Below are 19,194 nucleotides of genomic sequence, written 5' to 3' on the forward strand. Positions count from 1 at the left end.
ATGCCCCTCGAGATAAAGAAAAGGTCAATCACACCTACATGGGAAGATCAAACTGCATTATCATTATCTGATCCTTATCCAAAGATGAACTCGATTAGTCTGATCTAATATAATTATCTCTTCGACCCAAACATTACATCCATCCATCTTCTTCCGCTTATCCAGGGCTGGGTCACGGGGGCAGCAGCCTAAGCAGAGAAGCCCAGCTCCTCCTCCAGCTCCTCCTCCAGCTTGTCCGGGGGAACAACAAGGTGTTCCCAGGCCAGCCGAGAGATATAATCTCAGCTGGGTCTGAAGGGGTGACGTTCATTTGATGCCATAAAACACAGCGTCCTGATATTTAAAGCTACATTTAATACTTGGCCTCTTTAGAGATTCTGACATTTTTCATTACAGTCTTTGGCTTCGGTTTAGCACCAGCTCGATAATGAGGCAACGAATGTCACAACAAATTGGATTTATTTCCTGGATCTAATTCTGTGCCTCTTTGTATCAATTCTCCTTTAACGCTCGTAACAAGATTGGGACTTTGTCATAAAATTTCACCACACGACTGCTTCAATATTATTCACAAATGTCAAATACAAGCCATCGCAGCACTGTAACAACTGCTTCGATCAGGATAACACGCATTTGCTTTTATTACAAATCAATTTTTTCCATGGACTGGAGTTATTAGCATAAGTATATAATTTGACAAGATGATTAAATGCCAGACAAAGACACACTTGGAAATCAGCACCACAGGGAGCAAAAAAAAGTGGGAGCGAATGAAGAAAGAGGCTCTCTCCAGACACCACTTATTTGCCTTTTTCACCGTACCTGCAGCTGGCAATGCGTAATGTTTTTCAATGAGATGAGGTGCTAAAAATGGCTCCTTCAACAGCTGCTTCACCCCCTCTCCCACCTCTCAAAAATCACCCCACCTTCTGCTTATGGAGCTTTTTTCCTGAGCCATAATATTTTTCAAGATTAGACACACAATTAACTCTAATGTTCTTAGAGGAGAAGAGGGGGAGGGCAACGCCGCTGGAGGACAAAATATAATCATCGCCCCACAACCCAGCTCTGTGTAAGACAATGCCTGCACATTAGCTGATAATAATGTGACATACACAAAACAATACACAATGTTAATCTCGGAAATGATACAGCTACTGTAAACCACAGCTGAGGAGGAAAATGTATCGCCGCAGTGAATTTCCAAGTCTGCTTTACAAGATAAGGAGACTTTTTTAATATATAGTAGTACACCACAATAGGCCTGTTATTTTACCACCGCACACAGAATCTGTCAGAGGTTCAAGCACACGTAGAGTCGAGCTGACATCTACCTAGCAAGCAAGCTAGAACAAGCTGCACACCACTACCTGCAGCACCCTGGGGGTCTGTCTGCCACACTGTGTACCCTCAATGAGACGTCTAGCTCAAAGTGTTATGCAAAAACAAAAAGGATATGAACCTGTAATGTGGGGAGAAATATAGGACTAGTGCTTTCGGTCGTGGATGGTCTCTACAGGCAATTCCATTCTTTTGGAACAATAAAGCAAAAGATGCATGAAATTCAATAGAAAATTAGAAACAACTTAAAAACTCTTTATTTAACAGCGGGTAACTCTTCATGCTTGATTTATTAGTTATTTGTATTTAAATGCTACACTAGTTATGATATAAACAAATTGCATTTGTTTATATAAGATTGCGCCCCCCCTTCCCTAGAAATGATTATACAGAAATCCTTCAAGTCTCCTTCACTGCTTGCTGCGCTGTAGCGTCTTTGCTTCGGTGCAATTTATCTACAGAAAAATTTTATTCTGGACGTGTTCATTTGAGATACGAGGCACATGAAAACCCTTATTATCGTCTCAGCGAACATCTTTTTTGTCACAGAGCCCATTATTCCTCATTAGGAGCACCGGGCCTTGTTTGCACCACAAAGCTGGGCATTGAGCAGCAAAGTCATAAATGTGCTTTAAGGGTTATCCCCCTAACGGTGCGACACGGCGATGATGACCGATGGACTCGGAGCGGAGAGTATCGGCACTACTGTGACCTTGTTTTAACTAACAGGTTACATGGACAGCAAGAGGCTGTGTGCTGACAACAGGTAGACACAAAGGGCAGACAATGATATTTCAAACGGTGCAACGAGCCAAAAGACTTTCTAAAGACTCCAGGGATCATGACAGGACGTGGAAATTTAACTACTCAGGAAATGCACTTAGGCCAGATGAATAAAGATATCATTTTACTCCAAAGAAGTTTTAATGAACAGAAATATATACACGGTGTAAAAGTGAAACCACTGCCCTGCTGATTTAATTTTGGCCCAATTTTTATTTATATTTTTCTTCTAAGAGATGCACTCGCACTAAATGATTAAAGAAGACCAATTTCAGAATCAGCATACTTTATTAATCCCTAAGGACATTATGTGGGTTACAGTTGCTCCAGTACAGTAACAGACTAGACCAGGGGTCCCCAATCCCAGCCCACGAGGGCCGGTGTCCTGCAGGTTTTAGACGTGTCCTTGATCCAACACAGCTGATTTAAATGGATAAATGACCTCCTCAACATGCCTTGAAGTTCTCCAGAGGCCTGGTAATGAACTAATCATGTGATTCAGGTGTGTTGACCCAGGGTGAGATCTAAAACCTGCAGGACACCGGCCCTCAGGGACCCCTGGACTAGACTATTCAATACAATATGTTACAGATTTAATAATAATTCCTAATAAATATCAAAGATTGACAGAAGTGATTATAAATAATGATCAAGAATGTCGACAGCAACATTACTGAGTAGAAACGAGCGTGTGCAAAAAGGCTGTAACTATTCCAGTGTTTACAGTGTGTTAGATGGAGGAGTTGTACAGGGAGGTGGCCACGGGCAGGAATGACTTCCTGTGTCGTTCAGTGGAGCATTATGGGTAATCTCAGTCTCTCACTGAGCGTGCTCCTGTGATTGGCCAGCATGTCATGGAGTGGGTGGGAGGTATTGTCCAACATTGTCTTTATCTTGGACATTTTACTTTGCTATAGTTAGTGCCATGAATTGATGGTGATTCATAGTTCCAGCTAACTTGCTGTAAAAATGAGAGCATCCCACATAAGACAAAGAAACTGCACTAAAACATTTGCTAATGTTATAAGTCTGAGACAAACGTCAGCATCCACATGCTCATCTCATCTCATGGAGCTAATTAGCGCTGACATTTGAAGTATTCAGGTTTAGCCAAGCTTGGATCATTCGATTACTTGCCCTCTCTCCTATCATCCTTAGCCTTCAAACCCCTATGCTTTATTTATAACATGTATACAATTCATTGCAGTTTTTTTCTAAGAGCTTACAGGGTACGCAACGTTACAATTTACTGAGCAAAAATATTAAACATTCACCCTCAGCTTTTCAAATGAATTAGCTGAACAACATAGTCCAGCAAATCAATTATTGGACAATGAATAATAGAACTGAAGTAATGCAGCTGATGATGCCATGTCAACACTGACACGCCAAAGTGTTATAGAAGCTGGACAGAGGCTACACAAGATGACGATGATCCGTCAGTGTAATACTGACTTTATGACCAAGGGTTCAAGATAAACCTTGCCAGTATATCTTCCTACAAGAATGCTTTGGCAGCAGCCCCAGAACGCAGCTTCACTCTCAACCCTGTGAAAAAGCAATGAGCTCTGAATACAAAGTGCTCTCACACCCATTAACAGGACTCTCAAACAGGCACCACTATTAATCATTTTCATTTATTCTCTAGCCGGCAATAATTTGTTCATTTAATAATTCAGATACGAAATGGAAGCTAGAAGAGAGGTAATGTGGCGAGGTAAAGGTGGGCTCAGTATTTCACACTTCTACGTAGGTGAGCGGGAGCCTGCACAGGGCTGGCATGCTAAAATATTAACGTGTGGGCTGTGAATATTCATGCGCGGCCATCCCCATCGTGAGATTGTGGAGGACACACCAGTGTCCCTGGAGTGTAATCCGATTCTACGTGCCCCTGCTTCATTTCCAAGGACAAGGGGCTTTGGGTGGGGAAGGCACTCGGCTGAATAGAAAAACGGCGACTGCAACACGTTTCAGCCAATGGGAGGCAGGGAGTGGCGTTAGACTGACGGGTCACGACGAGGTTGACCTCCAGTCATTACTGTCTGTGTGAGCTGATAATGGATCAGGTTGTGCTGCCACTGTCATAGCTTTACGTAAAAGTGACAACAGATATTATCCTAATAACAGTGAACGTTTCAAGACATTTAGATGAATCTGAAATAGGAGTTTCGATCTGCTATAAAAGAGGATCCATATACAGAAGAGGGAGGCTGGATTTAGACACGCACACACACGCACACACACACACACACACTCCCCGTGTCTGTTTTCAAAAGGTAACCAAGCAACCAGGCTCTTGTCTCGGCCTTTGGTTATAGGCTTATCAGGTAACTCCCTTCTGTGCCCGTCCCGCTCACATTTTTACAAGGTTGCTTTGTGCTTTATTCTGTTTTATGGCAGTGGCCTCACTCTTGACCCAAACAAGAGTAAAGCCACTTTTGTCTGGGTCAAGCGAGGAGTGGAGGGGGTTGAGAGAGTACCAGGGAAGGCTTCTAATACCTTTCCTGGAAGAATGACTACTCGGACTGTGCGAGACATGCAGAGTGTAGACTGCCAAATCCAAATCAACAGGTTATGTAACCAAAGCAAATAAATGACCATTGTCAGAGAGAGCTAAGGACACTGTTTTCACCTATGACAAAAACTGTTTCCCTGATGAGCTAAGAAACAAGCTATTTTCTTCTCTGCAGCATTGACACTAATGGCTTATTTCCAACTGCAACCAGCCAATCAGTGAGCCAATCTCCCTGAGCGCCATCGTTTATTTTTATTTATTTTCTAAATACTGTTTTCCTTCTTTTCCTTCCTTCAGTCATGAGAATTAAGAGTATTAAACTGTAGTTTATGCACCAAGACTTAGTATGTGCTAGCGCACCTGTCTAAAGTACAGTACACAGCATCAGCTCCTGTTCAATCCATGACTTCATTTATTCTAAATAAATAATGAAGGTATTGCTGTTCTGCTGTATGTCCAAATGTGTCCAACTCACACGGCTTATGGATGGAGCACGCTGTTACCTGGTGCTGCAGGAACAGGATAAACACACAAGACCCCGAGAAACAGCTGGCAGCCACAAACTAAACTCCAGGACACTGATAACATCATTCCTCCTCAGACTTATTCGTCTGATCTGTCACAGAGATGTAAATGGAAAACCTCACACACATGAAAGGCTTATGGTGATTTTAGAGATGTGATTTGAGCTCCACTGGGTGCTAACGGCATGCAAACTGTGTCTTCAGTATGAAACCTCCGAGCCTCACAACACTTAGCGTTTCAAATATAATTGTTATCTTATCCTGTGATTTACCCATGAGTATTTCTCATTTGTACTTAATTTTTACAAACACTTTGCATTAAATCATTTTAAGATCTCATGGCTGAAGCACAGTAGGACACGTGCTTATATTATACACAGTAGCAAACCCATGCGTACTTTAAATATGTACAAATTCGTCTTGGAGGAGATGGGAACATACAAACATACATTCATTCAGTCCTATCATTACACCAACAGACAGAAACAGGCACAGACAACACTAAGAGATTAATGGTGATTTCTGCATAAATCCAAAATACAAACACACTTCAGAAAAACGTCTGGAGTGCCGTCTGCCAAACAAACCAATGCTGCTTACTTTGTAGTGCACACTGCAAAAAATATTTGTTTGCTACAGGGAACACATTCAATTTAAGCTTGTGCGTGTCAGGAATTAGAGACACACACTGTTGTTGTTTTGTCACTTTTGAATATGGCAATATATCAACATAATAACTGGAACCATTTCCAGTTAAATTGTTTTAATGTGGTTCATTCTGAAAACAAACCAGTGGGTGATACCAGAGACATGGTAACATGTATCTGTCACTTTATGCAGAAACGTCTAAAGCACTTGCTTGTACCAACACCAACTACAAAAGCCAACCTTGTACATCTTAATTAGAATCACTCCCCATGCTCGTCACCGACATCGCCTAGGTTTGGTGGACAAAGTTGCGATCAGAATGTAAAAACTGCATCTTCAGTTCGGTGGTATGCTCTCAGCATTGCACACGAGCTCAGCATAATTCTGTGCTCTGTGATTGCCAAGAAATTTCTGGACAACCTGCACAGACGCTTCCCTCGCTGCCGATTGGCTTCAGTTTCGTTTTGAACTCGTTGTCAAGCAGTTTGAGGACTTTACAACCAACAAAATCACCTTAAATTAGGCTTCAGTTTTCTCGGAACCAAACATTAATCTATTTTTTCTGTTTCAAAATGAGAACACAAGTCCAAAACATTTGTGTTACAGCTGACTGACGGTGCTGACAGAAACGTTGACAGCATGAAAAGAGTAGCCTGCATTACCAGAAGTTTCACAAAAACAAAAAATGCCCACAGTGAGCAGTAGATATCGACACCAACAACGGTAGATGCGCAAAACTCTGGGCAACACCTGCAGACTGCCAATGCAGCATGACGGAGGCCTTAAAACATGATTAACAGGCTTGCTGTCAGGCCACTTGTAACGGCAGTAACATCTAAAGTGAATCTAACATCGTGCTGTAACTAATAAACTGCCTCTCTAGTCGAAGCATCCTGCTTGTAAACAAAAAGCACAAGCCATCACCACAAATCAGAGTATTTGGTTATGCTAGCAGTAGAGCAGGGCGATATGGCCAAAAATATTTATGGTAAATGGTAAATGGCCTGCATTTGTATAGCGCTTTTCTAGTCCCTAAGGACCCCAAAGCGCTTTACACTACATTCAGTCATTCACCCATTCACACACACATTCACACACTGGCGATGGCAAGCTATAGGGATGTAAGAAAATATCGATACAACGAAATATCGCGATATTTCGCGCAATGATACTGAATCGATATTTAAAATCACTGTTATCGATTTTTTAATTGAAAAATGACATGCATTTACTGTTTATTTCTTTTGTATGTTGGAATTCAAACTCCGGCCACTGGTTTGCAGTTTTCACCGCCTTTACTATGACGTAAAAACGAGGTCTCGCGATAACTGTAGAAGCGTCTAGTTTGCCAAAAGAACGAAGTAGAACAGTCAGTGGACGTGTGTGATGCTAGCTAACTGATGACTGAAGAGGAGAGGATACAGCCGGCCCCCGCAGCTTTCAAAGCTGATGTGTGGACTTATTTTGGATTTAGGACAAAAGAAGGCAGTAAAGACTATGACAAGAGCTATGCAGTCTGTAAAATCTGCACCGCCAGAGTCAAATATTCCGGTAACACAACAAATTTACGAACACACGTGTCTAGACACCATAGCGACGTAGCGTCAAATGCTAATTTTAAAACAAAACTAGGTGATTCCTCTCAACGGACAATTGAAGAAGTTAACTTTTCGAAACTACCAGCAACTTCAACTCGTGCAACAAAAATAACGCAGTCAGTACTTGTTTTTATTTGCAAAGACATGCGCCCCCTGAGTGTTGTGGAGAATAAAGGATTTCGTAATATGATTAAAACGCTGGAGCCCCGTTACACCGTTCCTTCTCGACAACACATCACGGACATCGCTCTGCCAAAGTTGTACCAAGAAGTCAAAGCGACAGTGCTGGACTCTCTCAACTCGGCTGAGACAGTTGCTCTGACATGCGACGCTTGGACTTCGAGAGCCACTGAATCGTACGTAACTGTTACAGCACATCACATAACAGACCAGTGGAACCTTCAGTCTCATGTACTACAAACCCGAGCCATGCATGACAGTCACACAGGTGAGCACATTGCAGCGTTACTAACTGACGCTGTGGCTGAATGGGGATTGAACGCAAAGGACCTTGTTGTTGTTACCGATAATGCACCAAACATGGCTCTCGCGGCTAGACTTGCAGGCATAACGCACATACAATGTTTTGCACACAGTCTGAATCTCGCCTCACAGAAAGCACTGAAAATACAATCCGTGGTGCGACTTCTCGGGAGGATCCGACGTGTAACAGCCTTTTTCAGGCGCAGCACCACAGCCAGCAACCAGTTGAAGCAGAAACAGTGCCTCCTTCAGCTACCAGCTCACAGATTGATCACGGACATAATTACAAGATGGAACAGCTCCTATGATATGATAGAACGATTTTTAGAACAGCAACCAGCCATCTGTGCAGCTCTGCTTTCTGCAGAAGTTAGGAAGAGTGAAAAAGAAATTTTCACATTAAGTGAGTCTGACATCACATGTGCAGAAGAAGTTGTCAGGGCACTCAAGCCTATGAAGGACGCCACCCTGGTGATGTCAGAGGAGAGTATGCCAACCCTGTCCATCATTGCTCCTCTTCATGCCAAGCTTGTGATGGGTGCACAAGAAAGTGTTGATGATACACCGACAGTAAGGGACATTAAGACTGCCATAGCAGAAGATCTGGGAAAGAGATATGTAAATGAGAGGGAGACACTATGGATGGCATCAACTGTTGATCCTCGGTTTAAGGACCTGCCCTTCCTGTCTGAAGCAGAGACCAGTGAGACCTATTCCAGACTGTTGGACACTGTGGTGACTGTGATAAAGAAGGAAGAAAATGTAAGTAAATAAATTAGTTTATTTGGAAAAATTCAACTGAAGTTATAAGCAAGTGAATAAAGTAAAAAGCAAAAAAAAAAAAAAAAAAAAAAAAAGCATATTGATGACATTTGTCATCAAATATTAGTGAAAAACAGGGTGAATCTTGGATTTGAATTTTGACTTTCTGACATTAATACTATTTGAATTTAATGTTTTTCAGCAGCAAAAGAATGAGGAGACTGACAAACAGGTGGAGGAAGAGAATGCCACAGAGGAGGCTCATCACCCACATATCAAAGACAAGTTTGACTCCATCCCTCGGCCACCCCTAAAAAGACAGAGGACCTCATGTGCATTGGTGGACTTGCTCGGAGCTACGTTTGCCTCTACTAGTGACAATACTGCACCAAAATCAGAACATGATGTTGCTGCAGCTGAGATCAAGAGGTATAGAGATGAGACCCCTTTGCCTCTCACAGGAAATCCTCTCAGTTGGTGGAAGGACCATGAACAGGAATACCCTCAGCTATCCAAAGTAGCAAGGAGTTTCCTATGCATTCCTGGAACAAGTGTCTCTGCAGAGAGAGTTTTCTCCTCTGCAGGAGACATAGTAAATGCACAGAGAAGTGTCCTGAGAGCTGACCATGTCGATCAGCTTGTATTCCTGCACAAAAATCTGGAAATTGAAAAATAAACACTGAGAAAACACTACACATGTAAAATCTCTGATATGAGAATGTTTGACATTTTGGTTGAGTCTCATAAGCACTTATTTAGATGAGTAAATTCCTTTTTTCAGGTTGTACTAAAAGTGTTCCATTGATGGACACTGCAGAGCTGTACTTTATTTTATTAACACTTAATTGTAATAGCACTTTACATTTTTTGTTAATGTTTACTTGGATGGATTCTTCAAGCAATTTCATTTTTGATTTATATTTGTTTATGTTAAGGTCACATAAAAAGTGCTTTGTTTTGATGCTCCATAGAGCAGTTTTTGGATAAGTATTTTACAATCATAGTACTTAGAAAGACTTCAGTGTTACATGTTTACTTTTTTCATGTTAAAAAATACTTGATATTTCAGTAAAGTAGTTTTTGTTTGTTTATTTGACATGACTTCTAATAAGGCAGATGTTAATTTCTCCATTCATTTTGAACTTAGAGTGTTTTTGTTTCAGATGTTTCATGTCAAGCATTAAACAGTTTGGACTGTTTACTTGAGTTTTCCTAATTAAATTTAGTCCTACTAAACACAAATATCGTCTGGCTTTTAGTATTGCAATATATCGTATCGTCTACCCTGTATTATGATACATATTGTATCGCCAGATTCTTGCCAATACACACCCCTAGCAAGCTACATTGTAGCCACAGCCACCCTGGGGCGCACTGACAGAGGCGAGGCTGCCGGACACTGGCGCCACCGGGCCCTCTGACCACCACCAGTAGGCAAACACGGGGTTAGTATCTTGCCCAAGGATATTTGGCATGCAGCGAGGAGGCAGCCTGGGATCGAACCACCAACCTTCTGATTAGTGGCTGACCTGCTCTGCCACCTGAGCTACAGCCACCCATTTATCACGATATACATTTGAAAATTTGCAATAACGATATAACTGGTATATAATTGATGCGAGACACGACAAAATACAACTCCACAACTTTACAAGCACAAAAAAAACATCCATTTATTTTCACTTAAACAAGCAGCTGTTTTTTATGTGCATTAAAGCCATATAAAAATTTAACAGTGCAAATGCAAATTCCTCGCTGAAAGTTTAACCAAAAGGCATTTCCAGTAGAAATGGGCTGACATATCCTGAGCATAACCATGTATATTATCCACTGAAGTTAAAAAGAGGTGCTTTGCAACATTAAACTGCAGTGTGCCAAATAGAAAAGTCAAATACGTATTTTTCGGACCATAAGGTGCACGGGATTATAAGACACATTAAGTGAAACAAAGCAGTCAGATAAATCAAACTTTATTCAACTCATTCTTCTTGCTTCCTCCACTTCTGTACCATTGATTCATTAATGCTGTATTCTATCACAGCTGCTCTATTCCCATGTTGTTGCAGTATATTAATGACTAACCTCGTTTGTGGATGGATTATCTCAGTTGTTCTCCTGACTGAAGTTTGGTCCGTTTACAGCATCCTGCCATGCGATTGCATTTGTCTCTAACCATCGGGAACCTTCATGTTAACTTTTATCGAGTGGAAAAGTGTTAGCGTTCATCCTCCAGCTTCACTGTTTATGTTATGCTAACATAGCTGTGTCGCTAGCGATCACGTAGCACATCATTATATACCAGCTAGCCCAACTTCAGTAACCCTACAAACGTCACTGCTGTTTAGTTTCCTGTCTTCATTTATGTTGGAAGTGATAGCAGAGCTGTACGTTTGAATTTGTTTCAGAAATCTCTCAGTCAGAACATGCTATATCATGCTTAGGTAACTAGCGAAACTAGCGAGCTAACTTCCGCTAACTCCCTGCTAACTTCTAACTCCGTTAAATGTAATAAATTCTGTTTTCATGGATGCCTGGAAGTTAAACTTTATAGTTACACCTGGTAAAGCAGCAATGCTGATCGTTTTATTAAAGATGAAAGAATTTAGACAGTTTTTAACTCTCAGTGATGCTGCAGTGTTCGTTTGACTTTGAGACCTGAAGGAGACGGCGTTTAGGACCCAGATTACTCCCAGATTTACGAGCACCTTAGTCCGACAAATACAGCAATAACGATGGCCTGCTTGCATATTGTACAAAAAAAAGTGCTTTGTTGTGTATCTGATGGACAAACACCAAACCAGTTCCACATCACTGAAGTTGCACCATTTTTACAAACCAATTCTATTTCATCCGTTTCACTCAACGATCCACTTTCTCCCTTCTCATTCTCCGTTGCCCCCATGCTTTTTCGGCCATGTGTGTATGAAAACAAAGGCACTGCGCATTTACCCATATTCTATCGCGATGTTTTATTTTCTTATCGTTGCCTAACATTGTACCGGTATTACCGTGAACAGTATAATATGGCCCAGCCATAGCTAGCAGTCCAGCAGGATTAGTGCATTCGCTGTCCGCTTGCAGTCCAGGTGATGGAGTGTTTCCCTGCAGAGAGCGCTGCTGTCAGATGGAGGCAGTGTAGAAAGTATGTGGTCTAAGTGGTCTGTGGTTACTCTTGCTTGTACTGTTGTCGGTCTGTCAGTCAGCCACAGAGAACAGCAAAGTTAAAACAAAAAGCTGAAAGTGAAAGCGAGTATTAAAAACAATGAAAACTGTCCACTGCAGCCACTGTCTGTGCTCTCCATGTTGTATTTTAATGATCTTCGATTTTTATTTTTCCCCCCACGACTCCCAGCAAATACTCCCTTTTCGTATTCTGGCCCACTTCTCAACCAATCAGCATTTGGCAGATGCATACATCACACGCTTCCAGCGAATCCTTGGAGGACTCCGTGTGAGCACATCCCATCCAAACGGAAACATGCAAGCACACGGACAATTTGCAGGACCATAAAATTACACTTCAGTTAGCAAGCAGCTAAATTAAAGTTAAAACTGAAAGTACTAGAACAGCGAATTAAAGAAAACGAAGGAGGGTAACAGACGTAACAACAGCAGAACAGACAAACTGGTCAATCTGACATTATGACGCCATCACTTTTATTGCCATTGACTTTTTGTTTGTTTTTTAAATTTTGGTTTAGAAGGTAGAAAACATGAATTAATATGAACTCTTGCATCCAACTATCAAATGTACCAGATTCAGTTTCATTGGCAGACCCTGAGATGTTGACCAAGAAACAATGACATAATCATGTTTGGGAGTATAAACGCTGACAACACTATAAACAAATATTACAGCACAGCTACTATCCCAGTTTATGACAGCATATATATTCAACCATTTAGGTAATAAGCACCAGCCTGGTTTTAAATGACAGGTTCTCTGCTATGTTAATACACAACATTAAAATGATTTAAATAGTATTACATTCAAATTTGACACCATCATTTTTACTGGAAATGTGTATTGGTTCCAAATACTGACCGTTTCCTCATTATATAATATATATGTATAATCCTACAATCATCTGAGCCAAGTTCAAAGTGTCATTTTCATTTATTTGATCTCTGATTTCTTTTCCCCATAGATTTATCTAGAATTTATCTAGAAAAGATGTATTCTTTTTCATTCAAGAGCACTACCACAACCCTAATATTTATCTGATTTATTTATGATCATATTGTGTATATAGCTCACATATACACCTTGAAAAACAGAAAAACATGTCCACATTTAATGCCATTATAAAATCTGATACCAAAGTTTGGATTCTTCTTATTCCCTGATGATAAATGGTACAATTTAAATGACTTAGACTTCCTATTACAAACGCATTACTTTTGTCAACCCTTTATAGCTCACGAAGAGCCACATATAAATAGGACAGAGAAAATGGAGCAGAAAGACCCCACTTGTTATTTTTGCCATTAAAGTGAGGTGAGCACATTTATGGTGGATTTCTAAGCCAATCAAAGAATGTTTTGAGCCCGCCGGATACTGTTCTTGTCTGATGAAGTGGACCAGCGACCCCATAACGAGACTATGGTGCCATTAAGATGTTAATGAGCCAAACTGGTGTAGACACAAGACTGAATGATGAGACAAAAGGCTAAACAGCACACTATGCAAACCTTAATATTACACTGTGACTCTCACAGCTTTTATACGGAGAGAGAGACTAGGAAATCCTAAATAAAGGATTGCTTTATTACAATTTAATTCTCTCACTAACAAGCCAACTGGATTGCAATGCCTTGACCAAGACTCTGTGGCTTCCCATCAAAAGATCAGAAATGTTTTCACTAAGTACCACAGCATATTGAACTCAAGTTTCACATTATTGTTTAGAGTAGGTGGAGCCACTTGTTAGTTTCAGTGTAAATTCCAGCACACTAAACAGCTATACCCACACCATGAGCCTAAATAACACGGAAACTCGTTCTAATGCAGATATGAGATGAATTCTCATGAATTCTCGTGTATCATTTGGTTTCGTTTTGATGGTAACAACTAGCAACCCAAATAACATCACAAAATGTTTTAGAAATGAAATCATGCACAGCCAGATACATTATTTCAAATGCACAAAGCCTTAAGAGGAAACAGCCCAAGCTGGTTAAAATGTAACAAGGTGAAGAAAAACTGGAGTCCACTGTTGACCATTGACACTAATCAGAGGTTTCACACACACTGTCAACAGAACAACATAAACCCTTTGAGCTGAGGGTCACTAGGACTAAACGGCCAACAAAGCAGAGTCCTGGCAGTGAGGCGTTAAAAACCATAAATAAATGATACCGACGTGAAGGAAGCCGTCACAGCAGCAGCAAACATGCGCTCAAGTTGGCGTGATACCGGATTTGGGGCTGGGGGGTAAGGGCAGATGGCAGACGGGGGGGGGGGGGCAGCACTTTGAAGTCCTGCAGCCACAGGTTTAAAAGCGGATCAAGCTATTGTGTTAGCCACGCGACGATAACCCAAAAGAAATGGACGCACGGAGGGAAATACACTGATTTTTGGCACCGGGGAAATGTCCTTTTTTTCATATAAAATAATCCCCCCGCTCGTTAACGGGAGCATTTAAAATCCCAGTTCAGCACATTTTTTTAAAGAGCATTCAGCTCAGGTACAAAACACAGCCACTGGGTAAGGCTGATTAAAAGTGTGAACTAAACCACTGTCTCTTACTGGTCACTGAGATGAGATATGACCACAAACGACTGAAATGCTGTTCGTCAGAAAACAGACATGTTTTTCACAGTTACTTCAGTTTGATTACTTAACTGTTTCACTTTAAACCTGCTTTCGCAGTTCGTTTGTTCTGCTTGTAACACAACTAAACTGACCTTGGGTCACAGCTAGCTCTGTTGGGAAGTGCTTTGTGTTTAACCGCTAAAGTTACAGCTTCGTCATCAAGTCGAACCACTGAAAAACACGACTTTTAAAAATCATGCGCCTTTCAACTCGTCGAAAAAACACGAGTTTCGGTGTCCACGTCAACGGCTAGCGTTGTTGTACACGTCTGACCGCTCCGAGCCCGGTTCACAGAAATATTCATTAGAGTCAAAGTAGCTCAGCTTCAGCTCAGTCGACAAACTTACCTGCGAAGAGGCTCAACAGTGAGACACACAACCGGGCCGCTGAAAGCTCCATTCCTGCTCAACTATTCCGCCGCTTGTTCAGTGAAACTTGGTGAAGAACTTGTGCTGAATTTGAAGTGAGACTCGGCAGCTCAGCCCCGACACAGCATCCAAACTCCACACCGCCTCCTCCTTGTCCTCCACTCTGTGCAGGTGCACAGCGAAGCGCGCCGCACTGCGTCACGTGACCGCCGCTTGGCCTAGCCATCCCACGACCAGCGACGCCCCCTGCCGGTGCCCATGCTACGGTTCGCTCAACCTGCCCGTGTCTTCTTATCCGCTGGATCTTTGAAGAATGATTTACGGTACAACGGCACTACTCTGTGTGTGTCCCAGCCAGAGGCCCTCACGGACCTTTCCTTCAATGGTTCTCTAAAGATTCCGCTTCAGTCAATCAGGGAACTTTTCTTCACGGAAGTTTATTTTGTGAAACCACAAGACGATGTGCTGGAAGAGAACTGACATATAAAATATTGGATACAGAGTCCAACAATTGACAATCGTACAACATTACTTTAGTTAAAAATAAAAATAAAAATAAACGAAATAAATAAATCACAAGACTACTTAAGTAACAGTACAAGAAATTTAGCCTCAAGACATACTCAAGTAAGGATGATGGCAGTGAATTCTTGATTGTATTGTTCAGCTGAAAATTATTTTAATTACTTATATTGAGCTGGGCAGTTTTATGTAGAATATAATCTTTAATAATCTGCAAAATAAGTAAGCAACTAAAGCTGTTAATAAATGATCGGGAAATGTAGTAGAGCAGAAGTACGATGACACATTTTGTACTGTAAAACATTTGAGTAACAGTTCTCAGCTACATTCCACAACTTGACTCCCTGCCATCCAGCTGGAATGACCGTGATTATATTTATATAGCATCAGGTAAACTGTTGCCTCAAGGTGCTTTATGTTGAAACCAACAATCAGATGATCATGATGAGCAAGCACTTGGTGAAAGTGGGGAGGAAAAACTCCCTTTGAACAGGGGCAGCCGTCCGCCGTGACCAATTTGGGATGAAAGGGAAGAGAAGAAGGAGAGGAGGCAAAAGACACACTATAAGAGACAACCAGACAAAACTTGAGCAAAAGCCTCACATGTGTGAGGAATACACAAACTGGGAAATATATTTGTGACCACAGTTAAAAAATAAGTTAAACACAGCAAACGTGTAGCAAATTGATTGAATAAGAAAAAGCAAATATGTTAATAAGATCCAAACTAATCTGAAATCAAAAGAAATACCACATGTCATGAACCACTGTCATTTCTTTACACTGCACTGCAGCAGCTTTGAAACAAGTGCACAAATAAATAGAAAATACAGTATGTAAGCTAACAAGAGAGTTTCTGAAAAGCTTGAAAGTCAATGTTTGACAACCTTTATTTTTCAACACAGACTTAACTCTCCCAGACAAGCTTTCCTGTAACTTCTTTAAGTAGTGTTCAGAAATAGTTCTCCAGGCTTTGATCTCTACCGTGTTTTACAGATTTCTGTAGACTCACTGTTGTACTTCTCTCCTGAGCTTCAAACATATTAAACACAGTTTAAACTAAAATTTCAAGTGTGGATTAATCTCCCCATAACATCGTCGTCGCCACTGATTTTTAGTCCAGGTCTTGTGTGATTTTGCATATCTCACGTGGCTGGTAGTAATAGAGTTCCTAAAGATACAATTTTAAATTGTTTGTTAACCTTCCTCTGAAAATGGTCAGGCACAACGACTGGACTGAAAATAAGCGAAAAAATAGCCAATGTCCAAAGTAAACTTTGAAAGACCTCCAGGGAATCTGGAACAGTGTTGCTCAAGATCACTTTAAAAAGAGACACAGTACTGTACAATTTCAATTAAAAATAATGTTGTGTATAACATGAAACAGTGGGGCAGTGGTTAGCACTGTCACCTCACAGGAAGCGGGTTCCTGCTTCCTGTTCTCCTTGTGCCTGCACTGGTTGTGTCTGGATGCTCCAGCTTCCTCACACAGTTCAAATCATGCACATTAGGTTAGCTTGTCGTTCTAATTTGGCCATGACTGTGAATGGTGATCTTTCTGTGTTAGGCCTGTGACAGACTGGGAACCTGTGCCAGATAGGACAGAGGTGCACACCGAAGTAGATCAGTGTGTGTTAAGAGTTGCTGTTTGTTTACTGACCTCCTCCCCACCACAGCTTCAGATGTTTCCAGGTGGCAGAAATAAACAGCTGAAATACACGTAGGATTTTTTGTTTTTATATTTAGAATTATTGCTAAATTATTCAGGTCTTCTTTGTCAGAAGTTATTAGGTATTTGTTCTGAAACACGGGATCGGTTTCTGTGGGCTTTACATTGAGTTTTACTAAGTTTTCAGAAGACTCCTTCTTCTTCCCCTTAAGGTCTTCGGGTACTCTGTAATAATGATAACTGGTGCAGGAGGAGGGCTAAAAGGAGCCCTGTTGTATTGTGGCAGCCCTGGAGTCCTCCTACAGGCTGGGCTTCTGAGCTCTGATGTTCTACATATTCTTACAGAAAGCAGTTTTGATGTGAGGTTTTACAGCAGAGGAAGGTGACATTACATCAGTGGGTCTCTCTGGAAAGGCTGTTGGCTTTGTAATTAATTTTCATTGTAAAAATGTATCACACTCTTGTGTTTTAAATGTACTAAATTAGAGAAAAAATTAATAAATGTGTTAATCGATATTTGCACATCAAACATGAAGAACCAATATTCTGTCCAACCATCAGCACTTACAGCTGCAAGTCTTTTGGAGTGAGTCTCTCCCAGCTTTGCACATCGATCAGTGATGTGTTACTTTGTGTTGGTCATTGTCATGGTCCCTGGATCGTGGTTTTGAGTTTTTGGGTTTGGTTCATTAGTTGTCTTTGCTGCCGTTGATATTCACTTACTCTTCTTACTATTTGTAGTGTTGTTGCTTTAGTTTAGTTCATTGTATTTAGAAGTCCCGTATGATGAGTCTTCAGTTCTTGATAGTGATGGCTCTGAAGGTTATTTAGGTCCTTTGTTTTTCTGTTCCCTCTCCAATCCAATTTTATTCATAAAGCACTTTAAAATCCCCAGCACAGGACCAAAGTGCTGTACAGAAAATAAGTTAAAAGCAATAGAATAACACAAAACAGCAAAAATAAATAAATAAAACACAAAATACATAAAAATTAAAACAGCCCTATATTAAAAAACCCCCCAAAAACAACCCAAAACAAGATAAAACAGCATAGAATCAACTAAAATAAAAACCCTCTGCCTCTGTTCTGTCATTGTCACGTCATCCATGTAGTTTTGTCTCCTTGCTCTGTTCCTTTATCTTTTTTGCACTGAACTATCAGCATTAAAAGCTTATTTTCAGTTTCACATCTGTCCTGACATTGAATCTTCTAAAATTAAATAAGTGCACAGCAGAATATGACAATTATTAATTATATATAGAAATTGACTGTAGAGCTAATGGCAGGTTATCAGCCAGAGTGCCTGCAGTTTTAAGTAACTTCATCACTAGGAAACTATAAACATAACTAACATGCAATGACTTGTGGAAACATCTTTTTCTTTTCAGGCCAGAGGAACTATCCCTGTGTGTGACCGTCACCCTGGCTGTGCCAGTAAAAACAATTAAACCTGTACCACAAAGGTGTGTTTACCAAAATATTTACCCTGATATGATTACTATTACATCACATCCTCTGAAAAATGTTTATCTAGTTTACACATTTGCCTATTAAGTAAAAGATCACAGGTTTGATCCCCTGCAGAGACAAATATCTTGATTTTTTTGCAGGCAGAATGGCAGCCTGTGTGAAAAATCCACCAAATCAAGCAAGGAGAGGGCCCACTGTGGAATCCCCTTGCAAATAAGAGAGCAGCTGTCAAACTGTGCTGTGCAATGTTTCAGTCTGCCGCTGGTGTAGGAGCCCCATCCAGCAGGTTAGCTGATGCTCAAAAGATTTCGTCACATCCCCCACATCTGTGACCATTTTAATATGTATGTCTCAGGTCTGTTATTGAATGTGACTGAAGAGTCACGCAACATTTAGTTGAGATCAGTTAGGAACTGAGCAACAGCTCTTTGCCCGAAAAGCCAGAATTTCTGTCCTGATATTGGACCTCATACACACAACACCAGGGCGAGACACTGTGTGTGCGGGTTTGAGTATTTTCTAGTTGACACCAAAACATACAGAGGGAACAATAATAATAATTTTTTTAAAAATCAATAGAGTTAAAAGAAAGTGTGATATTTGCACTGATTGGTAGCAAGTTGATAGGTGGCAACACAAAGACAAACAGAAGGTAACACAGTATAGGGGAGAAAATCAAAGTGTGTGTTGTGATGC

At 40.9% G+C, this 19,194-nt stretch overlaps 1 protein-coding gene across 1 annotated transcript in view; it reads right to left on the bottom strand.

The window, feature by feature from the left end:
• Window positions 1-15,008, bottom strand: part of cxadr (CXADR Ig-like cell adhesion molecule) — a 42,855-nt gene extending 27,847 nt beyond the window's left edge. Inside the window, exon 1 of the mRNA XM_080867799.1 lies at window positions 14,817-15,008. Within this exon, the coding sequence (XP_080723925.1) occupies window positions 14,817-14,868 (52 nt within the window). The 5' untranslated portion in view covers window positions 14,869-15,008. The remainder of the gene's footprint in view (window positions 1-14,816) is intronic.
• Between the last annotated feature and the right edge of the window lie 4,186 nt (window positions 15,009-19,194).

The sequence above is a fragment of the Rhamphochromis sp. 'chilingali' genome, assembly GCF_963969265.1.
Source record: "Rhamphochromis sp. 'chilingali' genome assembly, chromosome: 19".
Lineage (NCBI taxonomy): Eukaryota > Metazoa > Chordata > Actinopteri > Cichliformes > Cichlidae > Rhamphochromis > Rhamphochromis sp. 'chilingali'.